Raw genomic sequence first — 18370 nt, 5'->3', positions numbered from 1 at the left:
GCCAAAGGTTTCTGAATATTTTGGCATACCTCAATATAAATGCATGTATGTGTGTGTGTATGTTTGGATAAAATTTTTCGTCCACGATTTCGGGCGCAAGAATCAGCCGATTTGAATGATTCAAAAAACATTCGATTCCTATTGATAAGGAGACGTGATGATTAGTTTTTGGCAAGGGCAGGCCTAGCCGTTCCGAAGATATGGAGCAAAAAGTGTCAAAAATGGTAAATCACTTTTTAAGAGAACGGGACGTCCAACTTGAATAATTCAAAAAACATTTTATTGGTATTGACATAAAGAACTGTATAATTTTTGGAATTTTTGTCTAGCTTTGTTGGAGATCCAATAAAAAAGTAAAAAAAAGCCATTTGGTGGTCAAAAATGGTCATTAAACTTCTATATTTTTTTTCTACGCAGCTAACGTATCGCGATTGCTTTGAAGAAACGTTCATTTCAGTTCATTTTTCGATTGAATATATAATCTATCTGAACCTTGAAAAGCTCTATTATCAGACGTTTATAGGAGATATACTTCAGTAACAAATCTTAGTAGGTTTGGATGGTTTTCTATTTCCCCATATTAGTTTATGATCCTAACATGACATCCTATTATGATATCTTTCGAAAAATTCAAATATTAGGAATTTCTCATCAATAGCTAGAGCTCAAATCAGAACTTACAGTTTCGATACCAGCTTCCAACAGCCTGATTTCAAGCAATAGTGACATCGGGTTTTATTTGAAAATATGGTTAGCAATATGTTTTCAAATCAATAGCCCTTCCATAGCCGACAAAAAATTTATCAGAAATTCTAATTATACAAATTCCATCATAGACGTATAACAATGGGTTGCTATCTATTATAAAAAGATACGTCGTTCAATAGGATGTATGTATAAGATGTATATATAAGATATAGATGTATGTATAAGATGTACAAATCACAATTTTCAAAGATAACAAACAACCAATATACTAAATACAATGAAGGAATATTAATAATTTTATGTCTTGTTTTTATGAAACTTGATATTAAGTGTTTGTTTCTCTAAACTTTAAAGCATCTTCAAATGATGAGGTCCTGTATATCCATTGATTCGCAGATTAAAAAGTTAAGAAGCTTTTCTCAAAAAAGAGCAGTAGAGCCGAAGAAAAATATTTCAAAGCTAAGTCACCCCAACAGCTCATAATACTTAAGTTCGATGGATATAAAAAAAAATGTTTTCCATAGTCAATTGCTCATAGAAGCAATTACTACATTTTTTTTTTTTTAATTTTTTTTTTTTTCTTTATTCATTTCATTCAATTGTCGTGTACTTCATTTTGTTTATTTATTATTTTCTTTCCTTTCTGTGAAATTATTATTATTATGTGTAAGCCATATCACTCATAAGGTCTGCAAACAACTCTGATTGTTATATAATATGGAAATAAAAAGTTCGATGGATGTTAAAAATAAATATACAAAAAATTTGATTGAAAATATCTCTAAATTTGTCATGCGATTGAAATAGTTAATTTTCAAGTCTCCAATTAGATTCCTCCAACATTGAACCTTTATTTTTTACATACAATTTCATCATGTGATCCATTAAACGAACTTGACAAATCACAATACCAAACTTTGCGTGCTGAAGATCATTGCTTTCGGTTCATAATTATAACTATCATCATCATCATATGACATTTTCATTTTCATTCATGATGTCATCTGCTTTTTAGCACTACCAGGAACTTTAATGACAATGGAGGAGTAAATTGTGCCTGACTCACATAATTAGCATAATATTACGAGTCACACATTTCGATAGCTAATTTACAGTTATATCTACGTTTTGTTAGTAAAAAATGATCAGATTAAATGGATTTATTTACTAACTTATTTTTTAATATTTTTTGATTGTTTTGACATAGAGTTTAAATATCTGACATGGTCATCTCAAAAACAAGTTAAATGTGGTATATTTAGGGATGCTCTTTTGAAGCAAAGAGCAAAAGATGTGTACCCAATGAGATTCTTACACATTGTCAATTTTATCCAAAATATTTTTGGTCGTTGTTAGTTTTGAGCTCTGTTGTTTAGTTAGGTATACTTCAAAGTAATTTTTATGTATACGTTAATTAATTGTTTTATAAGGGATGCTATTAACTTCACTTAGGGTAAGTTATAGTAATCGCCAAAAAATCGAAAATGATAATTTTTATATATCTTTACGTTTCCAAGGTTTCTGATTATTTTGGCATATTTAGAAAAAAATTATGTTTGTGTGGGTGTGCGGATATAAATTTTCGTTGACGATTTCGGGAACACCGATCAACCGGTTTGAATAATTCAGAAAGCATTTGATTCGTATTGATAAGGAGACAGTGCTGATTAGTTTTTGGCGAAGGCAGGTCTAGCCGTTCCGTAAGTTATTTGAAGAAAACTAATTATAAGAATTAAAATAATATTATTTGAATAAAGTTATTTGAAGAAATGTAAGAAAATGTACTATCAACAGATCTTTTACACAGGCCTGAAATAGCAAGTAAAAACGTAGAAAAATATATAAAAGCAATCGGACAAGAGATAAATTAAATTAAAACATTTTTTTACCTTATTATTGTTTTAAAATTCCTCAGTAAGACTAATCTCGAAATGTTGCAATGTTTCGGAAGCGCCGAGCGGTGCTATAAAATAATCGAGTGCCGAACACATTGCAACATGGGAAAAAGTGTTGCAATTATTGACATCGACGTGTTATATAACATAATAATATTCTAAGTGTGAAATATTGTTGCAAAATACCAAGATGATGAATATTGTTTAAAATCTACTGTATTTCTTTGTTCACAGTGAGCCGTACAGCCCCAAGCCGGTTTTGGGCGCAGCTTTGGCCGTAGTAAAAGGGCGCTCCGCCCCAATGGACCTGGTACGAGTTGAAACCACAAACAAGGTAATAAATACATAGATAAATATATATATATATATATATATATATATATTAATTGTTGAACCAGTTTTATCTGGTATGGGTATTCTAAAAAAGTCTCAGTTTGATTTAAAAATAACAAATAGAACAAAGGACACCAAACATATTCTTTGCTACTCTTCCATTGTTCACATACTTGATTACTCCAATTATTCTACTAATTATCACTAATTAAACATCAAAATCAATTCATCATTGATAGATTCTGCGTCCTAGATTTTTTCCCTAAATATTCCGAAACCTTGAACCCGTCTCGTATATGAAAAAAAACGCGTAGTATTCAAAAATTGGCATCAGACGATGCATTTTGTGTTTTGTTTGGTATTTAGTTATTTTTACATGAAATGTAGTCTTTAGCAATTAACACATATTCGTTATGTTTGAGGACTCATTATTGAGTTTGAGTCGATTACAAAAGCATATTCGTGAATACTTTTGGTGATTGGTGGATTGTGCTTTCAGTTTTAAGGCAAATATGGGAAAGGAATTTAGCGGTCATTTTGAGTTCAAGATCATGTTAGTAAAAATTATGTATGCAATTGAATGTTGTGGGTTTCGTACAAAAAATATTGAAGACCATTTTGATGAAATTGGTTCTAATTTTGGTGTCAAACGATTCAGAGGTTGCCTTCGAAGAGAATTATTCTCATCTACCATTGGCTTCAAGAAGTTATCTCAGACACTTCATACAACATTCATTAACGACATTATATAACATTAATAATTAAATTGGAATTTTCACCGGCTATTTCGATGTGCTATTTCGACAAGACAATAATAAACAAAAGCGGCTCGACCGACTGCTTTTGCAATCGAATTTCACTTCCTTGTAATCACGGTGATCTATAAACATCTTGTTGTTATTTATTAATCTTAAATTAGTGTCTTTGGAATAAAACTACCGTAAATATTTTACTTCATATATGATAATTTAATTTACATAAATTATGTGAAATAAACTATGAATATTAATCAATATGTAATAAACATTGGATCTGGTTTAAGATTTTTACTGGTTAAAGAGCACGTACTTTATTAGTTTTTGTATAAAATCGGTAACGGAAGTTTTTGTATTAATGAATCTTTACAAATTAGGAAACTGTGAATAGTGATATGAAAAAAACATTTGACATGTTTTTTTATGTTGATAAAATATTGCTTTTAAAAAAGACAAACTGAATGGCGTGAAAATGTTTAAAGACCACGATAAAAAAATAATTTATATTAATAATGATGATAAAAAGGGAAATTATTAAAATGGTGTTATAGATGTCTGGCCTTAGCCGCTCGCGTACTTTTTACAATTTTTATCAATATTTTACTTTCCGCACCTTGATGAATTATTTGAGGAATATTGAATAGGAAAATTGAATATAAATGTAACTCATATAAAAAAAAAAAATGTTACTCATATATGTTTACAGAAAAGTAAATAAACAAACCTTAATCAATCAAATTTAAAATGAAGGACATTTATAAGAATTATATAAACTGAATTGCAAAGTTAAAATTATTTATGTAAAATATATAAGTGAGCTTTAAAACTTTAGCCAGAAAAAAAATAAAATTTGAATTATTTTCGATATTAAAAAAAAAATTTTTTTAATTAATAAAAAAATATTTCGAAAGCAATCGTTTTTATAGTTTTTTGAATCATGCTAATCAGATGCTTGGTTCTCTCAAAATCTGATTTTTGGACGATTATAATAACTTACCCTGCGGGAAGTTAATAAATGAAAAGGTACATGATTCTAAAAAAACTACATTTATATTATCTTACTAGGCAAATTTATGTATCGCAGTCTTGTTTATTATTAGAGGTCATCCTAAGCACATAACATCTGTAACTTAAGACCCCTGGGGTCAGTACTAATAACCAAACCCACATAGTGTATTAAATATATTATAATACACTATGTTTCATAATATTTACAATTACATTGCCCACAAGTCATTTCGATCATGATGATGATGTAATGTCATAATCATGCCATCATAAATCCCAATTGCTGACCAGTTGTCTGCCAGGAAGGATTCGCGTGCACCGTGTTAATTACACCATCCTGTACTAGAACACTATTATTGACTATGACTCTAACATATCTACAAAATGACTAGTCAGCTAAATAGCTAACCAGCTAACTAACGACTATGGAATAAATTTGAATATTCACTTCAATTAGCAATTTAGAGAGATGACACGTACCATTAGTAAGATTATGGTATTACGTAAGGCAGGAAATTCGACTGCGATACATTTGAATGATCCAAAAAATATTCAATTTGTAATGATGGGGAGAAGTATTGATTAGTTTTTGGCAAAGCAGGTCCACTCGTTTTGGTAAAAAAATTGTTTCAAAATTTATGGGGCAATTCTTAAAATGCTTGTTTTTGGTAGTGAAAATTATGAAAATTTCTATCTACATGCTGTGCGATCAGGCGTATTTTACATATAAACAAAGCAAGGGAGAATGTTATGATAACTGCAACATCTACAATTTTGTTATCACAACATTATTTCTTGTTTATTTATATCTTGAATTAATAAAAAATCCTGAATCAGAAGAATATTTTACCCTGTTTCCCGTAAATAATTATAATAAAAATAATAAAATAAATAAAACATTTGTGCCGTGTACTCAACGTAAGTTCATTGAAATAATTTCTATATTATTCATAGCTTCTACAAATCTTTGAGTTGGAAAATATTTTAGGCAAGACAGATTTTATAGTTGCTCATAGAATGAGATTATATCGCCAGCGAAAAAGTAAACAAAAAATACCATCAGTCAATGAATTTGTGTTAATTTTAATTACATGAAGTTCTTCAGACATAAATATTATATGATAATGAGTGAAGTTGCGAAAATAATATTTGTTTAGGCGTTGTTTAACACAATTCACTGTATGAACAAATATTATAGAATTTATTAATCAGCAATTACTTCATTTCTCTAATGAAGGTTCATTTCTAAATGCTAATTACAATGACAAACTGATCATGTCATATTTGAAGTATGACTTTAATTACATTATTGTTTTTAAATATTATACACATTTTCAATGCTATTATAAATATATAATTTATAATTTGTCATTATATAAATGTGTATAATGGTTGACACTAATAAATATGTACTATACGAGTGGTACCATATTACTAATAAACATTTTGAAAATTGTTATATGATGAATTTACTTTTACTTGAATGCCATCTTGTACAGTAGCAAATAAGTTTTTTGAATGTCGTCTGAATCAAAAGCTCTTATCTTTTGTCTATGAAATATGAATAATGAAAGTTGCATTCATTGCAGTATTTATAATAACAAATTTGAAAACATTTAATATGCCTTGAATATTTCAATACGGTACGGGAAGTTTCAGCAAATTGCCTTAAGGCACGATGCTATATACTACTAGTTTATTTATCTATTATATTGTTTAAACATTTTGTTCTTAATTTCCAGATTATGTATTCCTTCCTGTCAGTTGGATGGGGTCTTCTCGCGGATATCGACATCGAAAGCGAGAGATTAAGGGCCATCGGAGCCCAAAGATTTACCATTTGGAGTCTTCTAAGATTGGCCACTCTCAGGACGTACAAAGGAACAGTTTCGTATTTGCCTGTCTCCAAAGAACTTTTGGAGAAGAGAGGACTGATGAACGAATCAGACAGGTGAGATGATACATTTTCTCTTTTTTTGCACCAGAAATAATGATGCATACAAAATGTAGTATTAAAACAATGTATGGTACAGATGCGATAATTAGCTAAATTGCTTCATGAACAACAATTTAGTCTAATTAATAAATTTAGAAATGGCTACTATCACTTTTGAGGTGTCTCAAAGACAATGGTAAAACATTTCTAGTGAAAGATATTCATTGTCATGAGAGACGAGAAGTGCCGTGTATTGTTTTCTAAGATCTTCATTATTTTTACACAAGTGTGAATTTTTGCCTCAATCCCGATATTCATTAATATTTTTGTTTTTCTTTTCTAGTGAAAGCAAGAGATACATTAACTCAAACAGGACCAATAATTTAACGCACAGCATATCTCAGAATTTAAAAATTGATGATTCTGATGATAATTTGCAATCGCATAATGATTGGTCATTTTTGGATTTGAATTCATCTGCAGGTAAATTTATTATGACATCAACTGAAATTTCTCATACTAGTCAAATTGACCTTAACACAAATCTTGTTTGTTTCCCATTAACGCGTTATCATATATCAAACTAATTTAGTTTTAGCCAGAAGCAACCGATAAAATAAAACACTAAATTTATTAACTTCCCGAAGAAGAAGTTTGTTATCATAAAAAAATCCGATTCGCTAATTTTATATTTTCTCGACGTTTCAAGCCATTCTGAATCGAATGAGACCAAATTTGGAAAAAGTATGTGTGTGTGTGTGTGTGTGTGTAAACAGAATTTTTGCCATAAATTCGACGTTTTCTCGAAAACGGCTAGACCGATTTCAAAAATTCACAAGCCATTCGATGCACCTCGATGAGGACTATTGCTTGTCAGTTTTGTGCGGCGATCGGCCAAGCCATTTCTTTGTAAATAGCAGAAAAGTGAAAAAAATTGACCACGTTTTAGCCCGTAATTGTGAATCGACTTTGAAAATTCAAATACCGGTCAAGAGATATTGGTTGTGAATCGTGCTGATTAGTTTTTGGTAGAAATCGGCCGGGCCGTTTTCTTGTAATAAAGTGTTACAACAAAATTTTCGATGGTTTTATGCTTTTTTTTGACGGTAGGTACCATAGTCTCATAAATCATACTAAAATATTACGGCCATGCGACAAGTCATTTAATTTTAAAAATTCTCCAAAGTTTGCAAAAATTAGTATCGTTTTTTTAGCATTTACAAAATTCGACCTTTTATCGACGTTTGCTCAAAAACGCCTGAACCGATTTCAGTAATTTAAAAAGCATTTGATGTATCTCAATGAGGACTATCGTTTGTCAATTTTGTGCGACGATCTGCCGTAATTTGAAGAAAAGTGTTAAACTTTTCGTCCATATTTAAGCTTATACTACCGAGCCAATTTTTAAAAATTAAAAACGATTTTCAAAATTAGTTTTTTTTAAAGATCGGCCGAGCCGTTTTCTTTGTTGAAAGAAAAATTTAAACCGATTTTCATGGATTTTCTTTGGCGATATATATCATGGTCTTATAGAACTTACTAAAATATTACGGCCTTACAAGTAGTTTAATTTTAAAAATTCATCGAAGTTTGAGAAAATGAGTCGTTTTTTCTTGACGATTGTTAAAATTAAAATTAGATCATATTTACTTGGTATGACGATGGAATACTTGGTCTTAAAGAACATACTAAACAATGAAAGTCCTACAAAAAACTGGTCAATTATAAAAATTATTGATTTTTGAAAATTTGCTTGCTAGAAAATACTCCGATTTAATGTGTTCGTTCATTTTCAATGATGTGTAATAAATCCAGTCGGAATACTTTTAATCACTCATAAATTAATTAATTTTTAATTGATTAAGTCGATTATCGGGAAGTTCATGTAACTTGTCTCAAGGCAAAGTACCAATACCAACTAGTTTTATTTTCTAATCAGGTGCCTGTGCAGCATGTGGTGGTTCTTCAGCAGGCACGTGCGATTTATGTGATTCAGGATTTGGAGATGCAATTAGTCTAGAAACTGAATCGCCGCCTCCAAAGGGCAGTGTTCAGCAGCAGCAAAGGAGCAGCGAAACTGGCAGCTACATGGAAGGCAGGCAGAGGCTGGATTCGTGGTATTCCACTACCAGCAGGAGGAGTACTTACTACTCGGCAGCGGGTAAGGATTAATAGACAATTTCAATTTCCAATTTTTTCCTAATGTTGCCAATTGTTTGAAACTTCTCTTTAGTACCAGTATATTGTTGATTAACAATTTGTTCCATTTTATTAACTTCCTGTAGGGTAGTTTAGTAATGGGCCGAAAATCGAAAATGAAAATTTTTGCATTTCTCGACGTTTTGAAGGTTTCTGAACATTTTGGCATACCTCAGAAGAAATGGATGTGTGTGTGTGTTTTGTGTGTCTGCATTTTTTCGTCAACCGATTTGAATGATTTAAAAAACATTCGATCCCTATTGATAGGGAAATGTGCTGATTAGTTTTTGGCAAAGGCAGGTCCAGCCGTTACGAACATACGGAGCAAAGAGTGCAGAAAATACAAATCGAGTTTTTGAGAGAACGGAGTATCGGATTTGAATGATCTAAAAAACATTCAATTTGTAATGATTGGGAGAAGAGGTGATTAGTTTTTGGCAAAGACAGGTCCCGCCATTTCGAAGATACAGAGCTAAATGTGCAAAAAATGGCAGTTTTTGAGTGAACTAAGCGTCCGATTTGAATGATCTAAAAACTTTTCTGCTTGTATTGACAAAACAATTGCTTTTGAGGATAAAAAATTATTACATCTTTTTTTTATTTTCCATAAAATATTTTTGTAATTTTGGATTAAAAATTTAAAAAATTACCCAGGCTAAGCACAGTCTAAGCGCCACTCTGGTACAAATGTTTACCCAAGTGCGTTTAGACTGTTTATGTATTGGAGCACTTTTCCAATTTTGTGAAAACTATTGAAAAATGTGAAAATGCCGCCAAGCTAAGTACAGTATAAGTGAAAATGTCGCACAGAATTATTTGCAAATGCGGTTAGACCGTGACTATACGGGAACACTTTTTCAATTTTTTTAGGCAACTATTTGTGTGAAATTGAATTCGAAATGAAATGACGATTGTTAATGTTGTGGAGATAAATTGATTTATGATTTACATTTGATTTGCTCAGATATAACAAGATAGCAAAAATAATGAAAGTTACAGTACATATAATAAACCTATTTGAAAGCATTTAATATTCCTCGAATATATTATTACGGGTGTACGGGAAGTTCCAGCAATTTGCCTTAAGGCACGATGGCATACACCACTAGTTATATTTTTTATTTTGTTGATTTTTCCGCAGGGGTTTCTTCTTACCACAGTGTGGATGGTGATACTCTTTGTGGTGACAATAGCACCATAGGCGGAAGTGAAGGATCTGTCATGATGCACGGACCTGCATCCAGGATACCAGCACTTACAGCAAAAGTACCAGACGAGTGGGTTACCTTGAAAGGAGAATTTGTAATGGTCCATGCTAACTACCAAACATTCATCGGTAAATCCTCAAATCACAATTGAATCCATTTTATCCTGGCACAATTTTAATTCTCATCATTATTTTACCCAGGTGCTGATTGCTGTACCCCCAAGTCCACCCTGGACGACGGCATAATTTGGCTAATAATCATCAAAGGTGGAGTCTCACGCCAAAGACTCCTGGCATTCCTTCTAGGTTTGAGTTCAGGAACCCACGTCGATGGGAAGAACTTCACAAACCTGAACGAATCAGGAAATGCCCAGGATCCTTACGTCAGCATGACGGCTGTGTCGGCTTTCAGAATCACCCCTGACGATGTGTCCAGGGGACATGTTACCGTAGACGGTGAGAGTGTGCCTTGTGGTCCTGTTCAAGGTGAAGTGTTTCCAGGTTTGGTGAGGATTGTTGTTCCTTGATGAGGTTTGGATGGACTCGAAGAGTCCTTAGAGTAATTAAGTAAAAACAAAGGTGAAAGACAGGTGTATACATAATTGGTTTAAGGATTTGGTAACTCGTGCAGTGCTTTAGTTGACTGGTAGAGGTATCAGTAGGAATTATTTCACCTAATGCTAAAGATTTTCAATTACGTTTTTTTTTGTTATTAGTTGATCTATAATATAACATAAGTATAATTTATTATACTTGTTGGATTTGTTAGATTGTAGTTGATATTTATTTTCCTTGCATGAGTTATCACATCCAACAATTTTGTCTATCGTTCAATATTAGGATTATAATATTCTTATATAATCAATGGAATGACTTCAACAGTCAATTTATATCAATCAGCTTTATTCATAGCTAGGATATTGTTATTAAATTTAAACCAGAAGTGGAAATATCCAGCGTTAGTTAAAATATATTAACAATTCATGGGGCAATAATATAGCTCATAAAATAGCGTTGTCATGACAACGCTATCTTATGCTTGTTCTTGGTATTAAAAATCATGAAAATGTTTATCTATTTGCTGTGCGATCAGGCTTATTTTACATATAAACAAAGCAAGGGAGAATACAAGGAATATATATATTTTATATAGATAATACAATATTGTATGAATGATATAAAACAAACCATTATATTATTTTAAATAAATTTTTATATATAATTAATTACTTCAAATAATAATAAAAATACAGACAACATCACATTCTGCTCATCTAAAACTAGCAGTACTATAAAAAGGTTTTAAAACTTTTAAAACGATAAAAAAAATCAATAAATAAAATTCTTTTATTATGATATGCAAATTTTTCGTCGACTATTTGTTTAGTTTGTCAATCTATGTTGACCAGAATGAATGTTACGATAACTGCATCATCTAAAATTCTTTTATCATAACATTCTTCCTTGTTTGTTTATATGTAAAATACTCATTTTCATAATTTTCATTACCAAGAACAAGCATAAGAGAGCATTACCATGACAACGCTATTTTATGAGCTCTGTTATGGCAGACTTGCCCCATTAATTTATTTATAAAATATTATTGTAAATCGGAAATCTGGTTTTAAAATGGAATTGTATATAGACAAGGTATTTTTTCAAAATTATTAATATTGTTAAATATATATAGTAATAATTTAAAACGTACTTAAACGTAATTATAAGGATTTAAATTAATTGTTTAATTAAATTATGGAAGTATCTATTTAAATGTCCGGATTTGATAATAATTTATTAACTTGATCAATACTAATTTTAATAATAAGAATAATTTATTAAGGGGTAACAGCTTGAAAAAACTTTTTTTTTTCATTTTTTAGACAAAGGAGGTATTAAATTCATAATATGAAAATAAGGTATTAAGGGTATTTTTGAGTAACAAAATAAAAAATTATTATATAAAAATCTACAAAAATGACGTCATCACAGCAAATACAAGAAATAAAACACGTCGATGTATGAAATATTTTTCCCTAAAAAATTAAAAATATTTTTTGAGTTTATAGTGCTGTTATCCCTTAATTGAGAACATTAAAATCAGTGATAGTAAATTTATATAATTAATAAGTCCTTTCATTATATGGTGGTTTCCTCCTACTTTCGTATTTGTATCCAATAAGTTAATTCGGTTTGTCTAGTATTTTGCTTCATTTATTAATTTTAACAAATTTTAGATTTTAAATCACATTGTAGGTAATGCAATTTTAATATCAACGTTGTAGCAAAAAAATAATGATACATTTCAAATTTAATATATAGATAAATGGGGCAATTTCCCCAAAAGACATTGAAACTGCCATAATAATATTTCACTTAAAATAGACTTTAGGTGTTATCCGTAACTTGCCAAAAAAATAACTTCTAAGTAATAATGGAAATTTGCTTTCGGTAGCTTTTATGTTTAAGCATCACTAAAATAATATTATTAACAATTCATTTTATATTTAAAAATTTAACACAAGTCAATGCTCAACACGAGGAAATTTTATTTGGTTTGTTTTCGTGTTAGTCGATAAGATAATTATCTTGTTACCTTGTTATTAATTAATAAATTGTTATTAGCCTAATTGTTATAAAATATAGATAAACATTCAATCAGAATTTTAATAGAGTAGGATTTTCTTCAAATTAAAAAATATAGACGTATAGTTGTGCCAAGGATGTTAAGTTAATTTTTTGTGGGTCTCCAGCTATTTGGTATAATGGAATTTTTTTAGATAGGAAAATTTTACGGAGTTAAATACAGTTTTTTTCTAAATAAGTATATTTTATTCTAATTAGTTTTTGTTTTTTGAATGTGCAAACCGCAATTTGAATGCTTTTAAAATCGTGGGGGCTGTGAAATCTAAGACATTAGTGAGAAGTGCATTTTGTTTGAGGTTGTGATTAATTCATTTTAACAAAAATATTTATATCAATAATATATCACACGGAAATTATTTATCAAAACCGGTACCAATCAGACATTTTAATTAAAATTAAGAATGATTGTGTTAATTAAATTATGATTAATTTAGGTAATTTTATTTATACATAAGTTTGTATATATATGCGTAATTATTAATATATAATGTAATCTTGTATTTACATATGTACTTGAAGCAATTTCTTGTTAACTATTTACACAAATAATAAAACATATCTAATATATGCAACAAATAATAGGCATTTTGTAATTTATCTATTTTTCAGGAAGTTTCAGAAATTTTAGTGTAGAAATTCGAATATTGTTACTTCTTCAGGACACTAGTAAAAAAAATAAAAATAAAAATGCAAGGTAACAAATTATGATACTAATTAATTAATTATTACGATTGATTTTATTTTAATTATATATGTTGATGTTAATTCAGTAGGTTGTCCATGAAAATTATGGTGTCTATGAAGAATTGCGTTATTTGTGCAAGTTCATTAGGATTGGAAAGTTTTTGTTTTGATTTAGTTGGACCTCTGACCACAAGTGAGTTCAAATTTATTTATATTTAGATTCATTTTTATGAAGTTTAAAAAAACGTTATTGAACAAGGTGTCCCAGAACTCAACGTCAAGCCGAAACGGGGTGATAGTATTGATGGTAACTATCATGAAAAAAATTATTTCATGTTTTTTTAAGTTGAATTTCAAGTGCAAAATAGAGCTTTGTGAGCATTATAGACCTTCCATTGACGTTTTATCCAAAACGCCTAAACCGATGTCAAAAATTTAAAAACCTTTCATTTTAACTCGAAAAGTTCTAGTTCATCAGTATTGCGTAACTATCGGCCTAGCTGTTTCTTTGTAATTATTATAATTGGAATAAGTGTTTTTTTTTCACGTTTTAGTCCACAATCTTGAATCTATAAAATTCTAATCAGAATCTATGCCAAGAAAATGTATACAATCTGTTTTTTGCATGTAGCTACTGATTACAGTATACGTTTAACACATTTTTAGAGTACGAAATTTCCTTAATTATAAAAATGAATGAACGACGTATCAATTCGATATCGGACCGATTATTTCTTAGCAAAAGCCAAAATTTTATTTTTGAAATAAACAGTTGAAAATACTTGTAATTTGGTTTCCAAAATCTTCATTGGCGCGTCGGAGCTTCCGACAAGATAATAAACTGTAGCGCACGCTTCATAGTACTGCCTTACTGTACTTAGTCCTGATATCTCTCCAACTCTTGTTTAATATTTATATCTCCAAAATGTTTTGAATAAAACATTGCATGAAGTTATTTTTGGAGTCTCGAATCCTTTCCAAGGTAGAGACCAATAATATTATTATATAAGAATTTAAACTGAAACTGAATCACAAGACACAGATCAATACAATCTGTTGAAGTGGTGAAATGACGGTACGGGATGGTAATTGGTAAGAAAGATTCTTACTAATATTAAAGGAGCATTTTGGTCTAGGGTCATAAATTCACAGTAAACCACAAAACGTAATTAAAACGTTAATATAACGTAACAGATGTTACGTCAAACATAGCGGTTACGTAACGTAGGAGGCACACAGACGTTTCTATTTCCGCCTCAAAAACTGAATTTGTTACGCTTCCAAATTGCGCAAAAACGTAACGGTTTCGTTATTGTTACGTTTTCAAATCACAAAATAAACGTGTAGGTGTCTAACTTAAAAATTTAATAAAATTTGCTGTAAATATAAAAACCATTTTTTACATAAAAATAGCGAATCGGAATTTTTGATGAAAACATTAACTTATCCTTCAGGAAGTTAATAAAAGTTTCACATTAGAATGGCACTTGTAATGACTAATAATGCGTTCCAGTAACATTTATATGTATCATGCATTGTAGCGGGCAAACCATATACATTTATAATTTGTGTTACTAATAGCTAACACTTTCACTATACCACATACTTCTAATCTACATTCATAATCAATTAATTATTTTTTATCTGCAATAATTTTTTATGGCTATACAACGTTTGCTGGGCCAGCCAGTATATATATATATATATATATATATATATATATATATATATATACACATCAATGAGACAAAAACAAATGTGACTTATATTTATATATGCTTTTATTGAGTAGTTAAATAGTATAATCAATTTATAAATATATTTAAGTCTTAATATATTCATAGTTTTTCATTTGTTTTTTTTTGTTTGTTTGAAATTAATTGAGCACTTTTTTCTCGTTTGTTTACAACAAAAATACAAATATTATAAAACTATTGCTTGTATATTAAATTATCTGTATTGAAATGAGAGCCAGTTTGCAGTATTAATTGACAATATTGATTGTAACTATCATGAAAAAGATCAGAAAAAATTCTATCTAGCTTTCATGACAATTTTTCGGTTATCGTGCTTGATTTGTATTATTTTTGTTCATTTAAACTTAGGAACTGTAACCTTATATAACATTTTTAGAACTAAAGTCCAAAATAATGGTACAATTGGCCCAAGTCTTCTAGAGTAAAAACTATTTGTTAAACTATGAATTCAAAAATTTTAAAATTCAATGTACAAAAAATGCAACAACGCACAAGCACAAAGCTGTTTGCTCCATACAGGGCAATAAAAAATATTAACCCAAAATATTAGGTATAATTTTCAGTACAAGTTTAAGCGTCAATAAGAAAGGACATAAGAAAGTACCCGCGTAACTCGCAAAACCAGTTAAATAAATAAATAAAATAAACAATAATAAATTAAATAAATAAGTTAAGTTATGCACATGTAAATCATAAGGGAATAAATTAGTGAAACAAATAAGTCAACAAGAGTTTCATTATAAACCCAATTTTACATTTTTGGGAAATGTCCCATGTACTAAGTGCCTTGGCAAGTGATATTAAAAGTTCGCGTGTTTAATCAGGATTGTAAAATGGTACAAAACTTGTTAGTTTCATATTAAAAACACGACTTAAAAAATGAAAATATCATAAAATCAAATGTTTGACCCCAACAGAGACAACACTATCTGTCTCGCTCGCTCATGGTAAACATGTACTCTGTCCATCTCTCTCATAATTTGCAAACCAACTTTCTAAGTTTCTTTAAAGTCCATAATATTCAAAGTGGTTGTGAAAGATTTTTTTCTGATTTTTCTCATGGCAGTTATAATCAATCTGTAATCTCATTATATGCCAAGATATTACTTATGGGGCAATTCTGCCGTAACAGAACTCATAAAATAGCGTTGTCATAGCAACGCTTTTTTTTTGCTTGTTCTTGGTAGTAAAAATTATGAAAATGTTTATCTATTTGCCGTGTGCACAGGTGTATTTTACATATGAACAAGCAAGGAATAATCATATGATAACAGAATTTTAAATGGTGCAGTTATCATAACATTCTCTATTGCTTGTTTATATGTAAAATAATAGGCAAATAAATAGACATTTTCATAATTTTCAATACCATGAACAAGCATAAGAATGCGTTGCCATGACAACGCCATTTCATGAGCTCTGCTACGGCATAATTGCCCCATTAATAACACATTTTTAATATCTTGAAAGAATGTCTATCACTGACTCTTGAATAAAACTGTCCCCATGGATCAGTAACTTCAGTAAAAATGTTCACCTTAAATATATATCTTTATATCTATTGCATGATTATAAATAATCAACATTTACAAACTAACATTTTAACTTACTTCTTTATCTCTAAGATTTGCAAGTCGTCCAACAATTTCGAAACCTCTCCATCAATATCATTAATTTCTGAAGTTTTCAACTTATTAAGTTTATCACTCAAATCGTCCAATTCGACTCGAGCGTCCTTCTGCTTCTGCAGAAATGTCAACAACATACTGACCACCTGTTGCACTTGATCTTTCAATTTCTGCATCTCAGGAGGCTCGATCCTCTTCTTGTTCATTTCTATGATCAGCCTCAGCTTGCTCTGAGCCAACTGTAAAGGATTTCTACCGCAGTTGTCTAGGGATGAGACATCAGCTCCCCCGTCTAGGAGGAGGGTGATGATTTCTATGTTGTTGGTGCAGGCTGCTAAGTGTAGGGGAGTGTTTCCTAAGTCGTCTTTGATGTTGGCGTCTGCTCCGTGTTCGATGAGCAGCTTCACCATCTGTGTGTAGCCTTTGCAGGAGGCCAAATGTAAAGGACTTCTGCGTTGGCTGTCGCTGCTGTTGGCGCTGACTCCTGTTTGGAGCAAGCGACGGACCTGGGGGAAAAGACTTCAGGTCTAGAAATATTCTTTCATCTTACTTACCTATAAAATTTTTTTTATCTTTTTCAAAAAATTTAATTTTTGGTACGGGAAGTTCAGCAATTCGCCTTAAGGGGGGCCATGCACAACTTGTTATATTAAAGAGGAAACAAATCTATTTTTAACATCAAACAGAAGTTCAAGTGATTATTCATTTATGAAATTTATTGTATCGATAGTGATGGGCTATAAATATTATTGAGAGTTATGAAAAAAAAATTACCAAATCAAGGTTGTTCAGCGATACAGCGTTTCTTAGTCTTCTTGCTCTCAAAGTCTTAGAATCGTACACACAAGTATGCCTTCTTTGTCTACGGTCTAGAATGATTGGACCACGAAAGCATCTGCAAAAATAAAAATAATATATATATATACTGGATGACCCGACAGTCGTTGTTTTGTACCCACGTCTACAATTCAAAAGTTCCAAATTTTTTAACATTCTATCCTATACTTTTTAATACCCTATTTGATGTCCTGTCTTTGTGATTCATTTATGGTCTTTGCATAGGCAGTATAAGAAATTCAGAAAAAATAATATAGTATTTGCGGTAAAAGAACATTATCACACTTTATTTTGCCACACAAAATAATTGCTTCAATAATTTAGTCTATAATTTTCATAATCTCGTACGATATATTAGTTGCTTTTTGGCAATTATAAGATCTAAAGTACATTTTCTTTACTAATAACTTAATAAACATTATTGTTTGTGTTCAAATTTTAGATGAATTAATTTGTAAAATTTAGTTCATATAAGCACTTCTCAATCTAAGATCAATTTGCTAAATATTCCATATCTAATGCCAAACAAATGAATTTTTGACACAAGAAACAATGCAATATGCAATTTTGGACTTGTTGCATTATTTATTAAACTGAATGATGTAATTTCATCTGCCGAACATATACTGTTGACTGTATCTTACACAATTTTAATTTCTGGCACATCTCACCTGCTTTTCGGCAATAATAATGTAGACATTACATTTTTTTTTATATATCATATTCTAATATTATCTAGACTCATAACATCAGCTACCATTCAAATTTGAAGTAAATTGA

The 18370-nt window shown here is 30.3% G+C and overlaps 2 protein-coding genes across 2 annotated transcripts in view; one reads left to right on the top strand and one right to left on the bottom strand.

Moving 5' to 3' along the window:
* The first annotated feature begins 2705 nt into the window (after positions 1–2705).
* Positions 2706–10568, top strand: LOC113378288 (sphingosine kinase 2-like). Its single transcript, XM_026618820.1, has 7 exons — positions 2706–2740; positions 2838–2937; positions 6442–6650; positions 6979–7118; positions 8575–8796; positions 9976–10170; positions 10243–10568. Exons 1-7 carry the CDS (start codon positions 2706–2708, stop codon positions 10566–10568), a joined length of 1227 nt encoding a protein of 408 aa, XP_026474605.1.
* Positions 10569–15536: 4968 nt separating this feature from the next.
* LOC113378277 (ankyrin repeat domain-containing protein 54-like) overlaps positions 15537–18370 on the bottom strand; it is a 4668-nt gene continuing 1834 nt past the window's right edge. Inside the window, exons 2-3 of the mRNA XM_026618807.1 lie at positions 17528–17648; positions 15537–17259 (exon numbers count right to left, since the gene is read on the bottom strand). Of these exons, the coding sequence (XP_026474592.1) occupies positions 16732–17259; positions 17528–17648 (649 nt within the window). The 3' untranslated portion in view covers positions 15537–16731. The remainder of the gene's footprint in view (positions 17260–17527; positions 17649–18370) is intronic.

Source organism: Ctenocephalides felis, unplaced genomic scaffold (assembly GCF_003426905.1).
Source record: "Ctenocephalides felis isolate EL2017-DRISC unplaced genomic scaffold, ASM342690v1 CF-g0.4_SCAFFOLD_00845, whole genome shotgun sequence".
Classification (NCBI taxonomy): domain Eukaryota; kingdom Metazoa; phylum Arthropoda; class Insecta; order Siphonaptera; family Pulicidae; genus Ctenocephalides; species Ctenocephalides felis.
Note: the sequence above shows the minus strand (reverse complement) of the source record. Positions and strands in the feature narration are given on the sequence as shown.